Genomic DNA, 27,188 nt, shown 5'->3' on the forward strand with positions numbered 1-27,188 from the left:
TCTCTCTTTTTTTTTCTTCTCTTCTTTCCCCCTCTTCCTCTCTTTTTTCGTCTCTTCCTTCCCCTTCTTCCTCTCTTTTTTCTTCTCTTGTTTTTTCTTCTTTCCTTTCCCCCTTTTCCTCTTACAATTATATAAAACATTAACAGTGGCATAATTGACTATTTGTCCACAAGGTTATGAACACTAAAGTTTAGATAAAACTATATGAATAGTTTTCATCATTCAGAGAAAATAGTGATGTAGATGATTTTTGTCTCACCTGCATAGCAGAGTGAGACTATAGGCTCCGCTTTTCCGACGGCGGCGGCGCACAATGGGCCGGGGCGAAACAAAAGTGCGCCAAAAGTCATTTTGGGCAATTTCAGATTTTTAATTTTTGTCATGCCCAGCTGAAAGATAACACTTTGAAGAATACTTCAGCAAAATATTTCATTCTGGAATTTGCATAAAGGTTGTTAATTTCATACCTCAAATCGTAAAATGTGACATATTGCGAAATGTCGCGTATATGACAACCTAGTTGAAAAACAGGTTATTTCACAGGAGGTTTTTCTTGTAGGAATCTGAAATGGCTCCCACATAATCCTGATATATTCTTTTTTCGTGTGAAAGGGTTCAAAGTAGATAAAAGACATCTTTCAGGAGGTTTATAGGATGATTATTTCTCGAAATAGGCTGAAAATCCTTGTTTTTTGCATTTACATAAGAAACGTTTGGATTTCCGTGTATTTCCGTCTAAATTCTATAAGCATCATTTTTTCCGATGTCTAAGCTTTAAGTCGATACTAAATTTAGCTGCCCGTTTTTGCCCGTTTTCATGTTAGAGCCGATTTTACTTGACACAACACCCCCAAAACCTGCTAAAAAACGGTAATTTTTATACCGCGCAGTCATCGTAGCGCACCGTATGGGTGTACATTGCCGTTCGCTTTTGCAGGCGAGGAAGATTCCCCTTCCATTCCATGAAAATGACAAAAAATCCGGGCATAATATAAATAAAATAAAGGTTGCTAACGCAAATGAGGGCTATACCCACAACTCTTCCAGAGATAAAACTTACTTGTAGAATAATTTCAGCCAAAAACCCTCCTCATAGTAATACATTCGTGGTGTTATATACTCTGCGTTTTACACAAGTCAACATAGCTTGATAAAGCACGGTTAATATTTTTCAGATTTTAAAGTTGTTTTTAATATAAATCTAATTAATGATAATTTTGATGCCATAAAATTATTTTTGACATCTCATACACACTTTTTAGGCATGCGAGAAGCATAAACCAACATTCACTCTGGTCAATCTTAAACTAGTACATAACACAAAGTTTATATACTACACATTGTTTAGCGTAATCTGTCTTTTCACAGACAGGTTTTAAGTAGCCAATCAAAATTTGGTATCAAGGTGACGTCATATCGGCTTTAAATTATGTTCAGTCGATTCTACGCCCAAAATTACCCATAATCAACATGTTAAAGTAAAAATCTAACACGGAATATAATTTTGACGCACTTTCAACTCATTCTGGCCCACTGTGCTGCGGGGCGTCAACACCAAATCTTAACCAAAGGTTAAGTTTTTTAAATGACTGCATAACTTAGAAAGTATATGGACCTAGTTCATGAAACTTGGCCATAAGGTTAATCAAGTATTACTGAACATCCTGCCTGAGTTTCATGTCACATGACCAAGGTCAAAGGTCATTTAGGGTCAATGAACTTTGGCCAAATTGGGGGTATCTGTTGAATTACCATCATAACTTTGAAAGTTTATGGATCTGATTCATGAAACTTAGACATAATAGTAATCAAGTATCACTGAACATCCTTTGCAAATTTCAGGTCACATGACCAAGGTCAATGGTCATTTAGGGTCAATAAACTTTGGCCAAATTGGGGGTATTTGTTGAATTACCATCATAACTTTGAAAGTATATTGGTATAGTTATATATCTGTAAAGCGCTTAGACACGTCGTTCCGATGTATTAAGCGCTATATAAAAAACGGATTATTATTATTATTATAGTTCATAAAACTTGGACATAAGAGTAATCAAGTATCACTGAACATCCTGTGTGCATTTCAGGTCACATGACAAAGGTCAATGAACTTTGGCCGTAATGGGGGTATCTGTTGAATTACCATCATAACTTTGAAAGTTTATGGATCTGACTCATGAAACTTGGACATAAGAGTAATCAAGTATCACTAAACATCCTGTGCGAGTTTCAGGTCACATGACCAAGGTCAAAGGTCAATGGATATTGGCCATGTTGGGGGTATTTGTTGAATTACCATCATAACTATGTAAGTATATTGGTCTAGTTCATAAAACTTGGACATAAGAGTTGTCAAGTATCACTGAACATCTCATGCGAGTTTCAGGTCACATGACCAAAGTCATAGGTCATTTAAGGTCATTGAACTTTGGCCATTTTAGAGGTAATTATTAGATTGCTGTCATAACTTTCAAAGTTTATAGATATAGTGTATAAAATGTGGATATAGGGGTAATCAAGTATCACTGACAAGTTTTAGGTCACATGATCAAGGTCCAATGTCAATGAATGTAATATTGTATCATTATATGAATGGTGTTTTTCAAAGTCAGCACTGCTGCTATATTGAATCGCGTGATGCAGGTGAGACCGCCAGAGGCATTCCACTTGTTTTTCAATGCATGACTATTTTTGTCTTAACAAATCACCGGAATTTATGAATTTCTGTTTGAGAAGGGAAGATTTTTTCTTGTTGCAAACCCTTCAGAGGATAGGTAATTGAGATTATTTATTTCAATAATAGGAGGAATTCATATAAAGATATAGATATTTTCAGCTAAAACAGTGAAGAGAAAGATAGACTGTTGACATTACAGACTTAAAAATATGTTCTCTTTTGATGGTAAAACAAGTTTTCCTATAGAAGAAAAGATGTTGATCACCTTTTTTAATTATGATTTGTAGTAAATTACAAAATTGTTATCAATATACATTGAACACTCCATGAGTTACAAAAACTTTCACGAATATCTTGGGAATCAATTTTTGTTTTGTATAAAAAAAAAACAGGTTTTTGTACATTTTCGTTCGTATTTGGATTATGATAAAATTGCCTGTTCATAAAGTCATCTTCCTTTTCTGCATACTTCAGTTTAAGCTATGAAATGTTGTAAGGTGAAAATGGTAAGGAAAGAGGGAAAGGGAAAGAGAAACGAAATATTAGTGAACGGAAGGAAGAGGGAATGAATGAATGAATGATAGAAGATCGAGAGAAGTATTGTGAGAGAGAGAATGAACATTTTGATAGAGAATATAAGGAGGGAGGGGGTAAATTTTCAGATTCAGATTATCATTTATTTGGTATAACATAAAATCAAGTTACAATAATTTATATAAACTTGATTTTATCTTGAATAAATGAGGAAAGATTACAATGATACAATTACAGTGAATAAAGAGATAAATGAACAGTTGTAGAGGGGATGAATGAATGTGAGAAAAAGAGAGATGAGAAAGTAAAACAATAAAAGTGAAGAGAGTTAGAGAAGATAGAAAGAAATGAGCAGTAAGAGAAAGGGATGGATGATAGGGGAATGAGAGTGAAATAAGAGTGGGCCTGGAGAGGGGTGAGATAGTGAGAAATAAACAGAGAAAGAAATATTATGTAAAGAGCCTGCAAGATATATGGAAATGATGATAGAGTGAAAAAATAAAATTGAGATTAAATATATAGAAACAGATATCTAAAAATGATAAGTGTAAAACAGAGAATTCTTGAACAAATCTTAGGTGAGATCAGTGAGAATGAATTCATGAGTCGAGCAAGATTCTGATCAAAACACTTGAAAGATGGAGATCCAAGGGAAAGAGAATAAGAATGAGCAATAACATAAGGCAGAGAAAATATAAATTAGTCTCATTGATAATTGATGTAAATTCCACTCTCATCTCTGACAATGCATTGGCACTGTACTCTTCCAATAACGCGTGTTACGTAACAGACAAGCCTGTTTCTGAAAATTGAGCCCATTTACGTCCCACTGGGATAGCGGCAAACTGACGGTGATACATCGCTTGATCGAACGCCACGCGCCGACTGAATCTGTCGCCTTTGTCTTCGGCGAAGATGAGTACAGTGGATTAAAGTTGATGCTTAGCTGAAATCTGGATGAAAAAAAAAACATAAGAGGTTGTTTTACTACATATGAGAACTGATGTTTTGGAGCCGTTCAAGTGGCGATTTAATCTTCCCTCTATCAGTCTCTTTTGCGATTTCAAATTTTCTATTTTTTTATTCACTTCACTCTTCATCTCTTTCAATCTTACAGGTCACTGTCGGTCTTGATCTGTCCATGTATCTTACTCTTAAATCGATATTATATAACCTTTCACCGTAGTTAGAACTGTAGGTCCATGCTTAGACCCCCTTTCCCTTGTTTACTATTGATGAGGAGATAACATTTGGAGCATTTGAGATCATGGGCATCACTTTTCCCCCCAACATTTACTATTTCGTTTCCAAAAAATGTGTGTACCAGTTCATTCGATTTTAAAGGTCAAGTCCACCCCAGATAAATGTGGATCTGAATAGAGAAAATCAAACAAGCATTTCGCTGAAAATTTAATCAAAATCGGATGTAAAACAAGAAAGTTATGGCATTTTAAAGTTTCGCTTATTTTTCACAAAACAGTGATATGCATAACTCAGTGACATGCAAATGAGTCAATCGATGATGTCCATCACTCACTATTTCTCTTGTTTTTTTTATTGTTTGAATTATACAATATTACATTTTTTTACAGATTTGACAATAAGGACCAACTTGACTGAACCATATAGCATTAAACAGTGTTAATTCCACATGTTCAGAGAGGAATTAATCGTTGTTTGACTTGACAATGAGGAGAAGATTAGAATATTTCATATTTCATACAATTAAATACAAAGGAAATAGTGAGTGGATTACGTCATCAGTCTCCTCATTTGCATACCCACCAGGATGTGCATATCATACTGTTTTGTGAAATTAGGCGAAACTTTAAAATGTCATAACTTTCTTATTTTACATCCGATTTTGATGAAATTTTCAGTGTTATGCTTGTTGAATTTGTCTCTTTTTATTAAAATCAACTTTTGGTTGGAGATGGCACTCATCCCCTCGCCTCAAGAACCTGGCTTCGTAATCAGATCTGGCTATCGCTTTTGTATGTTCTTAAACAACTAAGGACAAAACCTGCATATAGCAATAGCAATATGCTTGGGCACTTAATTTGTTTTGTTATTGCCCCTTTAATATATATCTGCGGTAAATATAAGTCCGATTTCAATGTTTTATTCTAATAGTTACTTCGGACAACTCTCTGACATTATACGCTTTCAGGCTTAGCTACCCCCCCCCCCCCCCCCCCTCTTTCAAAAAATCTACATCAACAAATAAAGAACACGATCGCCCATTTATTCTTTGATTTCCAAAACAAAGGATGTTAAATCGATATCCTCAAGTTGCTTCGAGAAACCATTTTAAGTCCATCTTTAGTACCTTTGGCTGGCGCGTGGCAATTGAGAAAAAAATCTTAAATGATAAAGATTGAGGAGAAAATCAGCCAAGGAACTCGTATTGGTTAACAATAGCCCAGTGAAAGTGGAAGACCGGATTATTTAAAGTAGGCACGCGTCTTCACTAATCTGGTTAAAATGAGTTGTTACAGTGTACCTCATAGCTGAACGCGTTCATTCTTTAACGAGATTCATTCAATCTGTATCAGGGTTTTAAAGAACGAGTGCTGAAATCGCATTACTGTTGCCGTTTTGTAAAGTTGTGAATCACTGCTTTGTTTTCATTCATTGTCGACTTTTATGTTCCAAAATTAAAATTAGTATGATTCAAATTAAGCTCCTCATATCTTGATGGATAGAGAAATGTTCGTTTATTAGAATAGTCAGCAAGCACATGCAACAATTCATTAACCTTACACATCTTTTTCAACAGTTCAAGATATTTCGTTCCGCTTTTTACGAACATGACAAAGTGAGGGTGACACCCAACGCAAATATTATATTTTCATTTGTGAATTTGAATATATTGGTACGATGCAAAACTCCGGTGTTGATTTAACGCCAGCCCGGAATCTATATATGTCCAAACCAGATAAGTGTTAAACAACACCGGTTTTGGTGTTAGTCTTACACCAGATAGGTGTTTATACACCACCAATTAGTATCAAAACAGCATCGGTTTGATTCCAAACTGGTGTTGTTTCAATACTTCTCTGGTGTGGACATATATAGATTCCGAGCTGGTGTTAAATCAACACCGGAGTTTTTGCAGTGTAATATTTTTGTATGTCTATAGACATACAATATATACAATAAATGGTATAGGGCCTATTAGCGATTCGGAACTACAGAATGTATAGGGACTATTCACTTATGATTATCTTTTTAACCCAGCAAATGAAAATACGGGATAATATGACAGCTTCTATGATGTATCAAAATTGAATATTCAAGTTTTCCCTCCCATTAAAAAGAAAAAACCTGTTAACATAATCGACGCTAAAAGACTATATCTTAGGCCTACTCTTTATAATAGTGTTGCAATATTACACCTTCCCACAAAATATTGATCTCGAAGGGTCATGGATGGTTGTGATGGTGCTGTGGCGGTAATTCATTATGCTTGGCTACTAGTGGCGATCAGAAACCAAATGAGAAGGGTAAAATAACGATCCGGGGAGTGAAGCTGACCAGGGATGCCTCGATGGGTTGAGAATACCCTAACTGTCAAACAAGAAGCTAGTCGATAACCGTTTAACATTTTAACTACCCGGGCCATTGTGGCGCCAGAAAGGGCACCACTACCTTTCATGGCGTGGCTGAGAGAATACAAATGTGAAATTAAAGAAAATTAGGCCTACATTTTTTGCTCACGGGCATAGGTGCCGCGGACAGGGATCGAACCCCCCGGACTTTCCATGTATTACCAGGCGCCTATAGACCACTCGGCCACCTCCATTTCAATCAGTTAATCGATCACGATCCAAGAAGCAATTTACAAAAGATGTTCTAAAGCGGGATAATGATTCTGGGCCGGGTGGCAGTGATACCGCCACTTCAAAGTAGAAGGGTTTTTGTTTTAAATGATGGTAGACTGTTTTACCCATGAAAATCACATTTAAATTCTGGTATTTGTTGTTATTATGTCCAAGTTTGGCTTTTATCGATGTGGAAAAAAAAAGATATTCAGTAGCCTCTGCAAGGGTAACGTATAGATTACTGGTGACGAAACGTTTTGACAAATTTAGTGTGTTGCTTGCTCGAACAAATCTGAGGGCTCTTGGATTACGATTTTCCCCTCTTGCTTTAATTCTGTAGGTAATAATAAAAATAGGACTGATGCCCACACCCCCTTAAACAATTCCAGCGATCGAAACCCTTAATTAATCGTGATACGAAGCGATGACCAGTAGCTGTGGATGATGTTCTGAGACGTTACGCAAGGTCGTGATATATCCGGCTACGAGACAACAAACTCTTCCTTCGCACTCCATCTCCCCCTCGTATCACTCACTACCCAAATCACTTCGAAAAATTAAATACATTGGATAAGAATGTTCATTGGACGTAAGATTAGACTGAAAGGTTTATAAAGATTCAGTTGCAAATACTATGCAATCATGATATGAAAATCACTAGGTTCTTCAAACCTGGTATGTTTACAGTTTATACGATGAACTCCAACATCGTTAATAAATAACAACAATAATAATGATTATGATGATGATGTTTATAGAGATAATAATGATATTGATAATAACAATAATGGTTATATGCGCTATACACTTAAGTATCACAGCGTTTACAAATTATTGTCAGACATAGAATATATAACTAAATGTTAAGTAATTAAAATATGAATATATAAAATTGTGTTCATGTACATTAAATTGAATCACCTATTTGTATTCTCAGCTGTGCCAGGTGAGACCTGGTGGCCTCTTGCTTGCTGCTCCGTTTACAAACCATTTAAGGCACATCATTCACAGAAGCTCTAGTATAGCACTTGCGGCCACCAGACCCCAGATGGGTTAGCCAGTCAAACCAAACAGTGATAGCAAAAATTAACAAAACAATACATGAATGAATATGTTATACTAGGTATTTGGAAAAAGATATGACTTGAGTTGTCGTTTGAAAGATGCTAATTTTTTATGGTCGGTGTTTTCCGGATGGTAGAGGGGAGTGTATTCCAAAGTCTAGATCCGGCTATACTAAAACGTTTTTCTGCTATGGAGAGGTTTATTCTAGGTATAACGAGTTTGGTGGTGTCATTCATGGAACGTACGTAGAGTACGAGCAGGTGTGTAATGAGCAATTGTGCTTACAAGATAAGAAGGACCAGTACTTTTAACCAATTTGTAAATGTATAATAATAATAATAATAATAATGATAATAATGCCAATGCTAATAATAATAATCGATATCATCACTATTTGATATCATTGCCATATTATTCGGATCGTCATTAAACTGGTCGATAACTATTTCATGAGTATCCTGGAAACATTCGGTGGTAATTATGATGAGCATCTCAAGTAACTTCAAAATAATGTAATCTCACTATACACATCAAATCAAAATAAGACTGTTGACGTATAGTGCCAATCGGCATCGTCCGGGTACGGTTTATTTTTCAGAGTTCATAAATGGTAGTAAAAACTGGTTTTAAAATCGCAAGTAATTTCTTAGGACGCGACAGTGTTTTCCCGCTAAGTGCTAAAAAAGACTTGAAAGTGTTTTTAACACAAATGCAAGAGTCTTCAGCGCTTGCCACTCAGTGAGACATTCCTTTCCACGATTTATGACACATGGCCTATTTGATATAAAATCATGTAACAGTCCAATGGACATTACAATGTTATGTTTTGAATGTAAACTGGTCCAGAAAGCACTTTCCAATAATTGGATGTGCGTGCACTTACTCCGAGCCTCTAATTATCTTGGTACGAAGGGCATATATAATATATATGTATTTCACAAAGCGACTCGGCAAACAAAATTCGCCTCGTTACGTAATACTTTAATTGCATTCGGTATATCCACTCTCTCGTATCGCGCCATATCACCTTCGCAGTATATTGCAACTTTCCCCCTTTTGTCTTATCATCTCGTCCTAGCCAGCTTTTGATGGTGATGGGTAGTCAAGATTGGCGGAATATAAAGGATATTAAGAAAAGGGTGAAATATAGCCTCATCTGAGGGGAGAACTAATCAACATTGTGAGAAGAGGTTGAGAGATGAGGAATGATGATGAAAGGTGAAGGAAAGGATCGAAGAAATCAACTGATGATTATAGAAAGACGAAATCAAGTGAAAGTTATAATAGTAGATGAAACTAACTAAAATCTGAATAAATATGCATGTGTAATAATGTGTTTGGATAGCATGGTTTTGATAACCACAATAAAGTAACGTTCATAAACGAAAATTTCATTAAAAAAATACTAAAATAATATACCAAATTATAGTGGCTCCTTCTTTGAAAGGGTTCGAAGAAATGACAGTAACGAAGGAAAGTAATAAAAGAGTGTTGAATAAGAATGTTATAGAATAACAGTGTATCACTCTGTCAGATAAATGTTTGACAAGCGGGCAGACAACCAAAAGGATAGTACACCCCAAATGTTTCAAGAGGGGGGGGGAGCGAAACAAAGAAAGAAGAAGAAATACGAGCACTGAGAGAGAGAAAAGACGACATTTATTTTTCAGTCGACCGCCATTTTATGCTGATAATGGAGATTGATATATTCTCTTGTTGTAAATCACGTAATATCTCAGAAAACGATTTAATCTTGGTTTTCATGAAGATGAAACTGAATTATTAATGCAATGGTATACCGCCATATCGGGGAGTGGATGATGGATGTGATGATCTGAACAATTATAGCATTAGCACAATTATGAAAGTTGTTCAGGATTCTGACAAAAAAGAAGAAAATTTAAAAGGCGCAAGCGTTTGAAATATTTACGATATTCTTGGTATAACTTTGTCATCGCAGTGTTTGGAACCATTATCTAATCACGCTAATTGGAAATTCAGGATGAGGAACATTGAGGAAAATCTTCTAAAAAATCAGTTTCTCCGGAGAATTTCAATATTTTGTCTATGTAGCATGAAAAAGAAAATATGATGAAGGCATGTCATCTTATTACTAATTACATTATAGGTGTTCGAGGTAAAGTAAAGTTTCAGTCCATGTTGGACGGACGAGTGATAAAAATAAATCAGACGTTACGACATTTACGAAAACATTAAAACAGCTAACACAGTCATGCCAGTATTGACGGGATTAGGGAGCTTCGATAAAGACAAATCTGTATCTTATTTTGCATGCACATACTACATTATAAAATAAGGAGAGATGAGCATTGCAAAGATAAAAAGAGAAACTAAAGATAACAGAGGTAGAGAGGGGGAGGGGGAGTCGCGGTGCTAAAGCTTCAAGACAAAGAATAAACCTTTTGGGGAAAAACTTGATATCCAACCACGTTCACTTCCACATCTGTGTTTCATTATACACGATAGATATAGGTCTACATAATTATAGTTGTGAAAAACTGAAATAATCGCATGTGATTGGCTCGGAGTACATTGCGCCATAGAAACGCTTGAAGGTTGTTCCTGATGACACTCTCACAAGCAATCGCAAGGCGGGCGGATCTTTCTTCTGGTCCAGTGCACAGTCCCCTTTGCTTGAGAAATTGACCAATGAACAAGCGGTCAGCGGCTAGCTGTTCATCTGCCACTCCCCTGGCATGTTACACATGAAATGTTTGACCGATAGGCTGAAAAAAGAAAGCAGATGCCTTGTATCGACCAGTGCGCATCCACTCTTCAAAGCAGCCTCATATCGGCACATCGTCATTGAGAGGAAAATCATCTCATATTTTGTTCGTCAACAAAAAATAATTCAAAAGTTTTTATTCGTTCTTACGTTTTCGAAAAGAAAAAGTTAGCATAACCCCATATGCTTACGAACTTTAAATTGAAATTTGTTTTATCAAAATTTGTAAATTCATACTTTCCATCATCGAACTTTGAAGTTCAACATTTACATCTTCAAACTTGAAATCACAGTTATCAATACTGTTGCCGAGTTGGAAAAGGGTGAACTACACCAATATTGTCTACTTCTAAACCATTTATCCCGTTTACGAAAGGAAGGTCATTTTCCATTTTCGTCATCAGCTGCGTCATTTCATCTTTACTTCGGCTGAACTTGAAATACTTATAATAAGGTGAAAAGGTGAGTGTAACTTTGTTTTCTCGTAAAATTTATAATTGAAATGTTGTTTTCTCTACCTTTATTTAAAGTAAATGACAAGTGCTATATTCTCGCGCATTGTTTTAGTTTGCATATTAATTCTAACATTCATTTCGATGTTTCTACTATGTACGCCCATTTCTAAGAATTTTCTACGCTCTGATGATCATGATGATCAATCAATTATTTCTAATTACAATGTATTCAGATGCCTTTTTTATGGTTGATAGAGAACACATAATAAATATGTTGGGACATTTTTCACGCAACATTTAATCTGCTTTATTCAGACATGTCCAAGAAAATCGTTTTTTTTTTCATCATAAACCTTCACATTCACTACTCAGACCAACTAATATCAATAAGAACAAAATGGACCCAAAAACTGTTCGCAATTAGGCCAACCAATTTTCCTATACGGCATCTCAGACTGAGAAGCCTTTCTCTTCCTTCGGAAAAAACTTCCGTTTTGTTCGATTGGGAAATTTGCTTTGAAAACACCATTTTAGACACAAAGACTTTGTAAGATGGAAGGAGTGTAATCCTATCTCATCCTATCTCATCGATAGCCTTTGAAGAAAAGGAAGCCCCAGCTTGTAGACCGTAAGCAACCACCTGCTACAGGCGGCCAGAGCTGAGGGGCATGGGGGATTGTTCTCTTCGCTATTTGTTGACAAGATCGTTGGATGCGCACAGCATGCGACTGAAAGCTCGGCTTTTGTTGTCCGAATTGCCTCCGTTTTGGTTTTAGTCAGCCGAGGATATCTTAAAGGTTTTAAGGTATTCATTCAAGAGGGTTTCATCTATCAGAATTTTAGGTGGCTGAAGGGTCTGAAGTCATGAAATCTCTCCCTTATAATTTCGATGACGTCATTTAAGTATGTTTAGTCAGCCAAAAAGATCACTTGGGTTTTCATATATGTAAACTACCTTTCAAGCTCATTACTATAGTTGATATCGTGAGATCAGTTTACCTAAGTCGTTTACTTTTCATTTTATTATGTATTTATATGTTTAGTGTTTCGGTATCATGATGTCCATAAGAACGTGAAGAAAATTTTTGATGTTGTTATTTTAATCATTATTTCAACATCTCATCAATATTCATCAGATTTGTTATCATCCCACAAAATATTATTATACCAAACTATTCAAGTGAGGCCATGATTTCTTTTACAGTTATTGTCAACTTCAAACATTTCATCTTTTAAGATTATTTTGGTATATGAGTGTGGTTCTTAGAAATGCTCGTTTCCCCCTAAAACAATAATATTTCAATAATGTCAAGTCATTTCTTTCACTTCATTATCTTGAGTAACGGCTAAAAATATGTTGTTATTTTTGACATTGTTGAGTATATTTCTGAAACCTTGGCTTATCCGCCTTTTTAAATAAAATCATTCTTTGATAAAAAATGCAAGATTAACTTTGGAGTGAATCTCCCGCTCAAAAGCTCAGTATCTTATATACTAACGATCGCAAGGCATTGATTTTCTATCATTTTGAATGCACATTATCATAAATACGATTAGTTCATTGGTATAGTGATCTTAATTCAATGTCATTCCCTAGTCATCTCTCAATGACCTGAAAGGGATGTTTAAAAGTTTTGTACATCGATAACAATTATGTAATGAAATCCCTAAATATTTCTTTCATTCTTTTATTCTGAAAATACGAAATCTATAATTTTTTCCACACTCTGTGCATTTATTCTTGTTGGAAATGAATTTTGTGAACGAATCATTATGCACACCATTTTCTTAAAACAAGACACAGTGATTTAGAAATATACCACGTATTCATGCTTGAATTTACGATGAAGTTAAGAAGGACATTGCCTTTTTCATCATCATGATTTTGTGAGAATACGGTCTTGGTTTTTTCACAGCAAAATTAATGGATAAAATGATAAAACCGTGCCTATGATTTTATTTTGAAAAAAAATGCGAACAATATTAACGATATAAGCATCGATGTAAATCCCGATGAAACAAAGTCAACCTCTTTTTTTTTTTTTTTTTTTTTTGGGGGGGGTATTGTATCAGAAATAAATTTGCTTATCGGAATTGGTTTTCCTGATGCCGAAAGTTGCACATGCAGAACTAAACATTTCTCAGCAATTTATTCATGCACGTATATGCATACTACAATTTCAATAAATTTTAGTATTCTGATAACCTATAACATTAAATTAGCACAAAAAAATACATGAACATGTATACAACGATTGAAGAATGAACATAAGCGAAGCTTCAGCGAAACAAGATTTTGTTATTTAGATGAAATACATCACAATTTCCTATCATTCACGATTGTTTTTCTGTCCAGGCGTTACTAGTAATTCAAAAGAGTTCCTTCTTTCCTGACCGGTTGAGTCTAATTTGCGTAATTCAAAATTTATATATCTGCAAATAGATCAAATATATCCCTTCATTTTTTTAAACCGAAATTGAATGATAATTCTATCTTACTATTTCATCCACATATAATCGCTGGACAATTTCATGTTCAATGTATTTCTTTTTTTTAGAAATGCAACATGCATAATCAATAGGTATATTCAAGTTTTTTGAGCTGGGAAGATTGATTGATGCTACCTATCAAAGGTTATACTTTAAAATATGTGCGACAATCTGACCTCTCTGTGTTTTTAATCAAATAATTTTCACTTGATCTATTTCTGACATCTTAAAAACTTTGAAATGAAATCTGTATATTTCTAGACGAAAGTTGAAAAATATCACTTTATTTGAATTGTTTGCCCACCGGTGATAAGCCGCTACCGGTTTAGATTCTTATTTTCTTTCGTTACAATGGATCTTCATATTGTTGACCAAACACTACACTACTTCCTCCCTTTGGAACAATCAAATGTATTGTTCACTTCATAAGTGTTTTCATATATCCATAAGAAAAGCTTTCAATCTCTTTGGAATGTCGATGTTTTGCTTGATGATACGCCAGAAAAAAAAGACAGCTTTGCCCCTCTTTCCAATTTCCAAATGTCAATACTCGAAAATGCAAAACTCAGCCGTACCGACAACTTCTTCAAACACTCAGACCTGCACATCAGGCATATAAGTCTTAAAGTTGTATTCTAGAGAAGTTTGCAGATGATGGTACTATTGTTACACTTTGTTTGAGCGCCACAAAATCTCGACACTTTCTTAAGACTGTGTGGCCTTTACATAGTCGATCAAGTTATTTCATGGGAACTCACGAATGCGTTTGTCTGCAGACCCTCCGCGGTGCAAATCTTTTCTCTTTCGATACTCTTAGATGGGAGTAAACTGTGAAGAAGTGGGCTTAGGTATAAGTCTGCGATTCACCAAAACAACTCATTCTTTTAAAAGTAAAATAACAGAAGAGATAAAAGAATGAAAATCTCCAACCTGTCTTTTATTTAGAAAGCTTCTTCAGTTTCTTTTTGCAAAAAAAGTCAAACCTGCAAATACTTCGCCTTTGTTTGTTGTGAAAGGCTTGTACTTTCACTGTGCTACAAAAAACACTTTGTAAACATGGCTCTGCATTTGTTTAAACAAGAAACTTTTCAAGTAGTCTTCTTTTTATATTGTCTGCGCAATCGACTTGATCAAACATATTTTTGGGTATTAGCAACATGACGCGAATAATTGTAAAAGGCACAACATCTATCGAGAAGATGGGGCGAGACAATTTTTTTTTTAATTTATCGTTCTTCGTTTTTTTCTTCTGTAGACCTATCTAAATTGAAGAAATAAAGCAGAAAATAGATGGATATTGGCATTTATTCAAGAGTAATGTGAACAAGGGTTCCATTATCAGTTTAAGTATTCATTCTAAATTCCAAGGATTTTTAAATGAATTCAGATCGGCTGTGAAAAGTGGCCAACAGATTATTTGAATCAGATTTATACCTTGTGGATTTCATTACAAAGCTAACAATAGAATTTTAAAATGTATATTTTTTCACATTCAAAAGTTAGTACTAGAGATTAAAAATAATTCAAAAAGGCCTATTAGGCTGGTCAGAAGGCCTATTCCAAGTCGATGTGGTTTCATTTTAAATCCCTGAACTTAATAGAGTGTTGAATTATTCAATATATTGTCCTTGATGCTATGACCCTTAATGCTTCGAAGAAAAGCTTTAAAAAATGTGTATATATAATTTAAAATACCTAGGAAAAACTTTAAAGAAACTATCCTGCAAGTAATTGTATTTCTTTCTCGTTCTTTTGATTCTTATTCGTTGATTCATTTCATATCATTTTGATGCCAGTAAGAATTTTTATTAATGATAATATAATTATCATTCTCCGAGCATTGATTCCTCTAAAATTAACTGCAAGCTTTATTTTTACAGGCACTGGCATATACTTGTGAATAACGTTTGAATAATACTTTGCGTCATAATATATTTTGCATCCATTTCAATTATATATGAAACATCGAATTTGGATTTACAATGTAATCATTTTATATTCAAATGTTGGACTTGATTATACCTGGAATTACCCATGCTTTGCAGTAAATTTCTGTTGTAATCTATGAACAAAATGGTAAGACTTTGAAATTATATTCGTTTAAGACATGCAGCTTTATACCAGCGTATTATCAGGTAATTATGCATGATTATGAAACTAACACAATATTGATGCTTGACAATAAATACAAAATCCTTGATGAATTAGGAATATCTTTATACACAACCTGTCTTTATACAGATTCAAAACGATTCTTCAATCGGACTGGTATATCTGACTTGCGGTGTTGACCTAGCCTGTCGCGGCGCCACGAGGATATAGGCGTGAACTACATCATCCACAACGCCGAGGAGGAGCAGCAATCCAACCGGTTGACCTGTTACACCCAACCGAGAAGTCATTGATTGACTCCCCGCAAATCTCCCGTCCATTCTTGACCATGCCCCGTGCATTTCTTGTCAAACACAAGCGAGCTCGAGTGGATAGCATAGCGGATGAGCTGTTAGCTCGTCATGAAATGGTCCATGGTGGTAAGAAGTTTACCTACTATCATAATGATAAAATTATTATTCGTTTTTATTATGTCTTGTATAATTATAACGCATGTGGTGTGTTCCATTTCTTTCCCTTTTAACGATGTATAAATCTTCTACGTTTCTTTTCTCTTCTCTTAGCTATCTTCGTATATACTTCCTACCTCTTTTTTCTCATCTCTTTCCTCTTTGTGTGTGTATAATCATCTTCTTTCAATTGCATAATTTTAGTTCATGCTCATGCCGCTTTTGATTTATATAAATAGTTTCCCTTTATCAACAACATCATAATTACCATGACAGTCACCATTATTTAAACTATTCTCCCTTTCAACAATTATTTAAATATGTTAATAATCAATACTGAAAAAATTAGTAAATAAGATTATGAAACAATGAAGAAGCGAAATAAGTAAGGAAGACCAGTAAACTCATACATGTACCTAAATGTTTCATATGTGGTTTATCATTTTTATTTTCATTTATATATTTATTTATTACATTGCTTCATTCTTTAATAATCTTATTTACTCATTATTTTTCGTTGTTGATCATAATCATATTTAAAATAATTGTAAAAGGGAGAATATTTTGCATATTATGTAAAAAAAAACTTTTTCTGAGGGCGGACACTTTTAAGCGATTTTACATGTTCCTTTTATGCGTTGCGATTGTAATATTTTCCCCACTAACATGGCTTAAAGAATTAAGTATCAGTATCAATATAATGCCTTCCTATTTTTTTGTTTGCCTTAGTATCGGTAATGTTCTCTTATATTATCTTAATTACGGTGTTGTTCATCTACACATATCTATTAAACATTTTTACATAATCAAAGATGCTTGGGACCATTATCAGTCTGGTGCGTCTATTAGAAAAAAAAGTTCATTTCTACTAACTGACTAAGCGCAAAAATAAATTCTCACATCAGAATTCTTGTACTTTTCTTTGACTCGGTTGTAAACAAATAAAAATATTATGAACTGCCATGACGTTTAATACTGTAAATTTAATTATGAAAGTGATGAAAATATGGGATATTTTCCCCATCCTTAGCACCAAAACAATCATAGCATACTTGCAAACGTCCATTGTGACAGTTTAAAATAAGACATTTACATCGAAAAAAATAATATAAAAACGAAATATTTTTACCTTGTGAACGACTGAACCCAACTGGATATATTCGTATTGTTATTATTATTATTGTTATCATTATAATAAATATTATTATTATTATTATCATACTATAATTTTGTATTCTCATTATATTCCTAACATTACATTCGATAATCTTTTTGAATTTAAGAATAGCCTGCTCTATATTGTCGTTTGTTTAAATATTTATTTTGTTCTTACAGATGAAGAGGGGATGCACATGAGGGGTCCTGATCAAGGATTCTCTTCGTCACACTTCGGCCAAAACATATATCCGGAAGGTCTGTCAAAGCGTGAGCTTAACGCCATAGAGATGGATATGGAAGCACGAGGATTGAAAAATATTCACCCTGCTTACACACTAGCTCCTGGTTTATATCCTCCAACACCACCACTCCTTCGCATGTCCACTGGTTCAGCCTTTGAGAAAGTTCACCCTGGAGTACCCATGACGGAGAATCTTGGAATGGGATATGGTCCTCTACCTGGTAGTATAGACCCACAACGTTTGGTTCTTAACCCTTGGTTGGCTAGTTACCACGAGATCACGGGTCATAACATTCTTCGTGATCGTCTCTTGAGCCATCCTGGTTACCTCATTGCAGATCCTAAATGCGGACTTTATCAAGTGCCACCTCGCGGTTATGCGTCAAAGCCTCTCGATGAACCTCTGAATCTTAAGATTCGTGAGCAGTCACATGAAGAACAAGTAGATGAGCATGAAGAATTCTGTAGAATTTCCAAGAAATCTCATCCAGAAGATATGTTATCCTTAAAGAAACACTCTCTGGGAGGGCCAGTCAGACTTCCTGGAGCAGGATCTGCAGATGATGAATACCCGCGATATCATCAGATGTCTTCAACAACTGCCATTCATCCATCATCCTACCCGTTTATTGGTATTCCATATGGTCATCTCCTGGCCCATAAGTATTCTGGTGGCTTCGGCCTAAAGCCACTCGATCGCAATCAATATCCGAGCCGTAGAGGACGACCAGGGGTGGAAATGTCCCCGCCAACAGCATCCCATGCGCCACCACAGCCTGACATTGAAAATCCACCAATATGCAATGTGAAGCCAACATTTAACGAACAGGAAGAAAGCAGCGATTCTGCTTCACCTTTAACGAATGCATATGAGAGTCCAACTATCCTAAATCAACCACGTTTCCCTGTTTCTCAAACAAGCATTGAAGATGACGATAGTGGTGATCAGTCACCTTCTTCACCAACCGGTGGGAAGCGACTCACCAGGCAACCCATTTTGGGAGTAGAGTATATCCAAAACGGCATCGATAACGAACTCCACCATGACGCAGACAGCATCCAGGACTCAGAACAACAATTTCTCCTGCAAGACTCCGAAGAACAGTATCTTCTGCAGGATGGACTAAATCCCATCTCAGAGGGCGATAAAAAGACTGACAGCGAGTCCAACATGGATGACAGAGCCATCCTTCCCCTGATTCCAAAATACACAGGAGAGACTAAAGGTCGAAGGGCAAACAGTGCAAAGACACCTCAACCCCGGAAGTACATATGTGACGTTTGTGGCAAGGGGTTCAGCAGAAGCAACACATTAGTCACTCACAAGGTGAGACAAATAATGTTTACTAACTTTACTCTTACAGAAACAAATAATAAATGTTTCTCTCTCTCTCTCTTTCTATTTCTCTCTCATTCAACCATTATTGATAATCGATATTCCGTAAAATCAAATTAAATCCTAATAGGCCTACGTACGGATTTCGAAGTGTTTCATACGATATTAAAAATGTTATCTTCGTATGTATGATTTGGCTATGGTTTATTGTGGTTTCATTGCATTTATATCCTTGCAGTGAACTCTTTTTTTTCTCAAAACTTTGTGTAACCTTCTTTCAATATACACCTTATATTATGAATATCACGCATTTACTCGAAGTAACAAGATTGAGATAAGCTTTATTACATCAAGCTGAGAAGGACATTGCACTCCACTTCAAGATTTCGATATCTTTGTAAGATTTAGCTCATTCTGTGATCTCTCTTTATTTGATTTCTTCATGTTTTGATCTTCACAGCGGCAGCTGTGCACAACAATATAATCCGCATTCAATAGTATGATCCATGAACAAAATTATCTTAAGTCTCTACACTCAGTCCGACACTTATTACCACTTTCCCAGTATCATCTCATTTCACTTGTCTTACACAAAGAGATGAAGACAAAAAACCTTCTTAAAATCATCTCCTTTTCGCTGGAGAGAGCTGTTTGCTCAATGCCAGGTGGGGTTGTGTTTGAATCCATCTCTCTTTTTTGTTCAGTCTTGCCTTTACGAAGTGACAAAAGCTCGACAGCTTGGGATTATTACGTAAGAATGAAACGCCGTGTTTTCTGTTCAGGGAATCAATAGGGGTTGTGCTTATCCTCCAGACCAGTGTGTCCACGCGCCAAATATCGATTTGAATGGATGATGATGTAGAGAATAAAAGAGGAGCACGCGAACCAATAAAATGATGCTCAGAATCCCTCTGGATATAATGTACAAAGGATTGTCTGTCGAAGATTTCACGAATGTTCACACTGCCACTCTTTTCTTCGCAGCAATTACACCTTTTCAATATCAAGGAAGTATCGCATAAAAAAAAAAAAAAAGTTATTCGTTTTTATTACACCTAGTAAAGAAGACAAAAGAAACATGCAGGTTTTGATTTATATGACGTTATGGAACATAATATAGGTAAACATAACATATTTAAGGATTCATTCATTTGCGTGTATATACATGTACATGACTGTGCATGACATAGTTAAAATGTAATAATAATCAAATTGGCGATTTTAAGAACCAGTTATTTCTTATCATCGAATATTGAAGTTATTTGTAAAAGTGAATTTATCACTTCCTCTATAAAATAACAAATTAATGCAAGCTTATTTGCATTTTAAGTGAAATATATGTACATTGAATAAATGATTCAGCTACCTAAGGTTTTCTTTTCAATATCGATGCAATATTAGACCAATTATACCAGACATACATGGAAGAACAACCGCCGTAATTACCCTTGCAATTCTCGTCAGTCTCCTCCGTCTTGATAAGCGCCGAGGTTCCGGTATAAAATGAACCGGTGACTACGGGTTGTATCGATTTCTTTCTTTATGAGCGAAAGGGCAGTTAGGTCCATGGTTAAAAGAAAGCGCTGTCGTGTTATCATCCTCACTTTGTTATACCGTCGATCATTGTCTTTTTTTTACTTCCGTATTAACCAAAATTAATGGAATGTAAAAGAATGCACGATGTTTTTATGATATTCCAGCTAGGCTGTAAGAAGGGTTTAATTAGAAGGCCCAGGGGGGCCACTTACATTGACGAGTGGATACCATGCGCGACCAAAAAAACACGTAAAAAGGATGTCTTTTTCACGATAGGGCACGTTACGTACGTAACGTGATAAGGGTGTCAAAAACACAAAAATAATGAAAAAAGGGTATCTATTTCGCTAGGAAAATTGCGTGTTTAGGGTCGAATTCGCGGGGATGATAAAACAAAATTAAAATGTTTTATAAAGGATGTCCTTTTTGCCCCAACACTTCGTGTTTAGAGTCCGATTTGCGCGAGGTGTAGAAGGTGGGGTCGTACTAAACCAAATAAGGTAAAGCCGACGACCGAAGGACCCGTAACAATAAAACATTTTTGTTTAGGGGTTCATTCAGGGAACATTTGCCAAGAGTAACGTTTTGTTACCAATATTTGTTAAGGGTATGGTTTCACACGCCAATACTTGTTAAGGGGCGCATTTTCAGAATATATGGAAATTACGTGTTTAGGGTGCTTTTCGAGACCCCATGGTCGCGCATGGTATCCACTCGTGAATGGAAGTGGCCCCCACCCCCCCCCCCGGGTTAGAAGGATACATAATTATTTTTGGCGAAGTAACGTTACGTATCAATCATGTATGTAAGCAATGGAGTACAGCCCTGGACAGGCACTGACAGGGGCAAAAATGGCCCTAAAGGAAGGGGATGTAACTTCAATTGTGCTTCACATTCATCATTTATTGGGTCATTCACTTTTAATATCAACTACACTGAATGAGATTTCTTAAAGAAGAAGTATTCTCATAGCATCTTATTAGCACAATGATTATGTTCACAACATTAGCTTATATATTTTCAACTCTTCATATTGATTCTCTGTTCGTTCAGCTGTTTAACTTTCTATCATTACACTGATGACCAAGATGCTTATCATTCTCCATCTGATAAAGCACAAAGGGGTTTCAGATACTCAATTTCTTTTGATAAATCTCCACTCGTTCCCTTATCTTGTTTGATATAATTCACATTTGAAACCTCCAATTATCGATCGTTCTTACTTTGAATAATTTAAATGGATTTCCCCCCCCCCCCCCCCATTCTTACAGCGCATCCATACAGGAGATAAACCCTTCGCTTGTGAACTATGCGGAAGAGCGTTCCGACAACCCGGGAACCTTACCCGACATCGCCTGACCCATACTACGGTCAAACCTTACGTGTGCACGCAGTGTGGAAAGGTAAAAAAAAAATGCAAATTCAAATCATTTCACTTATATGCCTCATTAATTTTCATATTACATTTACAATTATGAAACAGTTAGTATAACCTTCCTACTTTTAACATGCTTTATGAAACGGGGCCAAAGAGTGGAAATTAAAAGGTGAATTTAATCATTTTCCTCTTAGAGAGCATTCGAAATTCAATTATGTTTAATCCAATAAACAAATGAATAAGTGTGATAGCTGATGAGAAAATAGACAATTCAAAATTAATATTCATTTAAAAAAAAAGACCATTACTTCCGGAAATCTTGTTTAAAAGCTTTTGCTGGTCTTTACCCAGTTGTTACGCAACCTGTTAGTAAACTTTATACGAAAGTTCCTTTATTTCATTGGTTTGAAACAGTCAATATTCAGTTATTGGAAATATTCATTTTAAGAATATTGTATGCGAATCCATTGTAATGTATTCATGATGCTGTGGAAATAAGTCCTTAATGAAAATGCAATTAATGGTCCAAGAAAATTATCAACGGAAAATAAAGTAAAATATATGTGCTGTAATTGCTACTGTGATTCTATTCAGCCTAAGCATTTGTGTTTGTTTTCTGTTTTTATTATAAAATAACAGGCGTTCAACCGAGCATCGAATCTTCACACTCACATGAGAACCCATACCAACTACAAACCATTCGTGTGTCAGTACTGTGGCAAGGGATTTCATCAGAAGATTGATATGAAGATTCATTCCTATACACACACTGGTAAGAATATTATTTATAACGATCCACCTAAGACACAAACACACACACACACATCTACCCCACAAATAACAGCGCACACACACACCCCACCCCCCACAAATAACAACACACACACACACCCACAAATAACAACATACACACCAGCGGCGTACCCAGGATTTTCCAAAAGGGGGGCAATTTTTTTGGAGGATATTTGGAGAAAATTTGACAAGCAAATAAAAAAAAAAAAAAAAAAAGGTCTTCGACCACCAATAAAGGACATTTCGTATTAGAAAAAAAATTGACAAGCAAAAAAAAAAAAAAGGTTTTCAAGTTTTCATTTTGATTATCAAAAGGGGGGGGGGCGTCCCCTGGATCAGTTGTGCCTCGTCAGGGGGGTAGGGGTACGTCCCCTGCATGAGTTGTGACTCGTCAGGGGGCAGTCTGTCCCCCTTAGGTACGCTAGTGACACACCCCCATAAATAACACACACACACACACACACCTACCCCCACAAATAACAACACACAAGCCCACACCCACAAATAACACACACAACCACACATACCCCCACAAATAACAACACACAAGCCCACACCCACAAATAACAACGCACACAACCACCCCCACAAATAACAACACACAAGCAAGAAACGGACGACATCCTCAACCTTTTCTAAACTCATCCCTAAAAATCTCAAAGCTCATGTCAGTTTTTTATTTTAAGTACTCGAATAGGATACTTCAAAGTGAACTTTTGGAAACGCAAACTGTTTTAATTTTCCATATTCGTCCATAGATACCTTCTTCTATTGTATCGTGGTGTTTTGTGTATCTGTTGTTGTTTTATTAGAAGTACTTTACTTTTTTAATAAGAATTTGGCATACGCTGCATGGATTTGTTTAGTTTATTTCGAATTGAAACCCAAGCCCTGGCTGATGCCTCTCCCGTTTATGTATATAAAGATATTTTGATGACGCAGAAGTTTGCAACAGAAAACAAGGAGAGTCAAAACCAGTTATAGACCTATGGATTTTCAGTGATGCTGTATTTCCATGTTATCAAATAGCAGTAATGAACTTCTGTATAAGTTAATATTTCTTGCAGTATTGATCAGATCTAAGATGTAATTAAGAAATTCTAAAATCATGATTATTAATGTGTATTTAAAGATGTTCTTGCAGTCTGTATCTTTCTTTGTGGTGAATTTATTATATACGGTTATCAAATAGAATCGCTGCATGGATTTGAAAGAGAAATAAACGAAGCCATTCCCACAGCGCTTAATAGGATTAAAAATTCAAATGACTATTTTGCATTCACTTATATATTCTTACTGAAGGTAGGATGATTACAGTCACGATACTGTTTAATTTCCTCAAAAGTTAACGTCAAAAATCAGTTACGAAAAGAACCAAAAGTCGGAATAAAATTTCGGAAAATGCAAATTAATATCAAAGAAAAATCTGTCAAGTTTATTTTGAAAAATCTTTACCTTATTCTTTTTTTTTTTGGTCATCTCTATTTTCCCTTGGCAGGTGAAAAACCGCACAAGTGCAAGAAATGTGGGCGTGGCTTCAAGCAGTTGACCCACTTGACCTACCATATGCGCACGCATTCGGAGGTCAAGATGTATACATGCGCCTACTGTGGGAAGGGTTTCAACCAGAAAGGAAATCTACAGGCACACATCTACCGACATACTGGTAAATTAACCTCATGAAAATCAAATATATTCAGAAATTGCTAAATATTTGCATATATGGGTTATCCAAACATTGGGAATATCGGGTTCCAAAAACCTTAAGTTTTGCGTTAATTTAAGCTTTCAATCCATGCAGGCGATAGTCCATTTCAAGCACTTTTTTCAAGATTTATAGTTTACGGCCTATATCCAACAAAATATATAGTCTCGTTGTTTCCACAGGCATTATCTATTTTACCTTGTGCATCACATATTTTGTTATCAATAAGAACGATTTATGCTTTATATACACAGTGTTTGTTATCAGTTATGCCATTGAATATATGTTATGTATGTAAGTTGTATTATTTTCTGTTGTAATGAATAAATAGATGAATACGAATAAAATACAACTTGTCAACATTAGCTCACAATAATAATATTTCCTCGGATCTAAATAGAACTGAAGGGGAAAAAATCTTACAAAAACTTTAAAAATAGTAGTTAATCATGATCATGGACATAGACGGTATCAGTGGTATGAACAATAAACAATTCGATTTTATATCGAATTTCATACATATACAAGTAATACAACATTAATGTTGACCGCTTCATTTTTCTCCTTACTTACAGGTGAGCGTCCTTACCGCTGTGAAGTTTGCAACAAAGGTTTCACATTGGCGAGTACTCTTAATACTCACCGCCGCACACACGCCGATAAAAAGCCGTTTGCTTGTCAGTACTGCGGTAAAGATTTTTACCAACGTAATGCCTTGAAAAGTCATCTTTTAGCATCTCACCCATACACTGATGGAGAAAGCTTATTATAGGCATCCTTCTCTTATACGATTTGTATTGTTTTATATAGAATTGAGCAAAGACCCGACAACTCGTGTCTTATTATTTATATTGAAATCATCTTTCTTTTCAATTTTTAAGCCAGAATTTGGAATACGTTTTATTGCAAAGTATATACCCGGAAAATGGTTTCAAAGAATTTTATTTAGATATTATTGTTCAGGGATACGTTTCATCAACATTTTTGTCTAACATGTTGTCAGATCTGACAACTTGCATTGATTCTGATTGGCTGACAAGCACTGTTACCATAGTAACTGTCGAAAAAACAGGACTTGTCGGATAAAACTTAAGACAAGTTATTTCATGACACGCTCACCAGGTGTTTGACGAACTGACATACGGTCATACTACTCAAAACTTGATGATTTACGATATTTTTTTTCAAAATATGATTGCAAATATTTCAATAATCATTTACAGCTCTGTACGACAAATACAGTATGTCGATTTTAGTGCTTAATATTCTCATAACCAACTTGGACAGGTATTTGAATGATTTAATTCCTCTCTAAAAGTATGTTTCCATCCAATCTACCTGTAAGATATCATATATTATTTGCCTTTACCTAACATCATGTATTATTCATTATTTTGCTGATGTTAAATACTTAATACTTTTAATCGTTTTTTATAATATTGTTATTATTTATGTTAAAGCCATGTAGATATATTCTTATCTGTGAATTCCAAGGTTATGTGTGAATCATAATGTGCAATATATTAGTAGCATAGATAATCAATACTCATCTTTTCTCATTTTTACAATAAGCCTTGAATGAACAACTACTAAAATGTAAATACCTATCAAACTTGTTCCATGTATTCAAATTATGTGAAAATAAATTCATGTAAATTTCAGAGAGAACATGCATGTTTAAAATTATGTTGATGGTAAAGGTGCACCATGCGGTGCCTTTAAGAAGGAATAAGAATATAAGAAGGAAACATTGTATAAAACAAGATTATCCAAAAGTTAAAAATATATGATTTTCGCATGTCAAAAAGTGAAAAGGTAATGCTCAATTTTATGTAATGGTATCGTTTTTTTTTTTTTTCATCCTATAATTATTGTCAATTATAATTTATCATCAAATTATACTCTAACGTGGTTAACATTTTTGCCATATTATTTGAACAAGTTTTATTGAAATATATGGTAAGTTAGGGATTATGAATCTCCCTTGATATTTTAGCCAATAAATTGTCCTATCTAACTCACCCAATGGAACAAGTGTATATTTATCATTAGGGCATATCATTGTTCCCATTTGCTATATTGTATTGGACATGTGTATGTATTTATGTATACGTGCGCTTGTGGGGGCAATAGGGATGTTAGGGTGACTGGAAGTGTGTGTGTTTTTAAGGTCAAATCCACTTCTAAAATATCAATAGAGAAAAATAAAACAAGCGTAATGCTGAAAATTTCATCAAAATCGGATGTAATATAAGAAAGTTAAGACATTTTAAAGTTTCGCTTATTTTTCACAAAACAGTTATATGCAGAATACAGTAATATAAAAATGAGAGGGTCGATGATGTCCCTCTCATTGTTTAATTAAACAACATTTCAATTTTTAAATATTTGACAATAAGGAAACATACGAAGCCCCAAACCGGACATTTTTGACATCAAAAAAAAAAAAAAAATTATCACGTACGTACGCAGTATTATTACGTACGTACGTAATATTATTACGTACGTACGCAGTATTATTACGTACGTACGTGATAATTATTACGTACGTACGTGATAATTATTACGTACGTACGTGATAATTATTACGTACGTACGCAGTATTATTACGTACGTACGCAGTATTATTACGTACGTACGTGATAATTATTACGTACGTACGCAGTATTATCACGTACGTACGCAGTATT

General features: G+C 35.2%; 1 protein-coding gene across 2 annotated transcripts; it reads left to right on the forward strand.

Moving 5' to 3' along the window:
* Positions 1-10,440: 10,440 nt before the first annotated feature.
* LOC129255619 (zinc finger protein 768-like) lies at positions 10,441-26,935 on the forward strand. 2 transcript variants are annotated; one of them, XM_054893966.2, is made up of 7 exons: positions 10,441-11,308; positions 16,033-16,322; positions 17,688-19,078; positions 21,895-22,026; positions 22,641-22,773; positions 24,292-24,459; positions 25,074-26,935. In XM_054893966.2, exons 2-7 carry the CDS (start codon positions 16,232-16,234, stop codon positions 25,268-25,270), a joined length of 2,112 nt encoding a protein of 703 aa, XP_054749941.2. In that variant the 5' UTR covers positions 10,441-11,308; positions 16,033-16,231; the 3' UTR covers positions 25,271-26,935. The 2 variants fall into 2 exon arrangements, with proteins under 2 accessions (XP_054749941.2, XP_054749948.2); XM_054893973.2 differs by lacking the exon at positions 24,292-24,459 and having other exon boundaries at positions 10,692-11,308; positions 25,074-26,759.
* The last annotated feature ends 253 nt before the right edge of the window (positions 26,936-27,188 follow it).

Source organism: Lytechinus pictus, chromosome 1 (assembly GCF_037042905.1).
Source record: "Lytechinus pictus isolate F3 Inbred chromosome 1, Lp3.0, whole genome shotgun sequence".
In the NCBI taxonomy this organism is placed as follows: domain Eukaryota; kingdom Metazoa; phylum Echinodermata; class Echinoidea; order Temnopleuroida; family Toxopneustidae; genus Lytechinus; species Lytechinus pictus.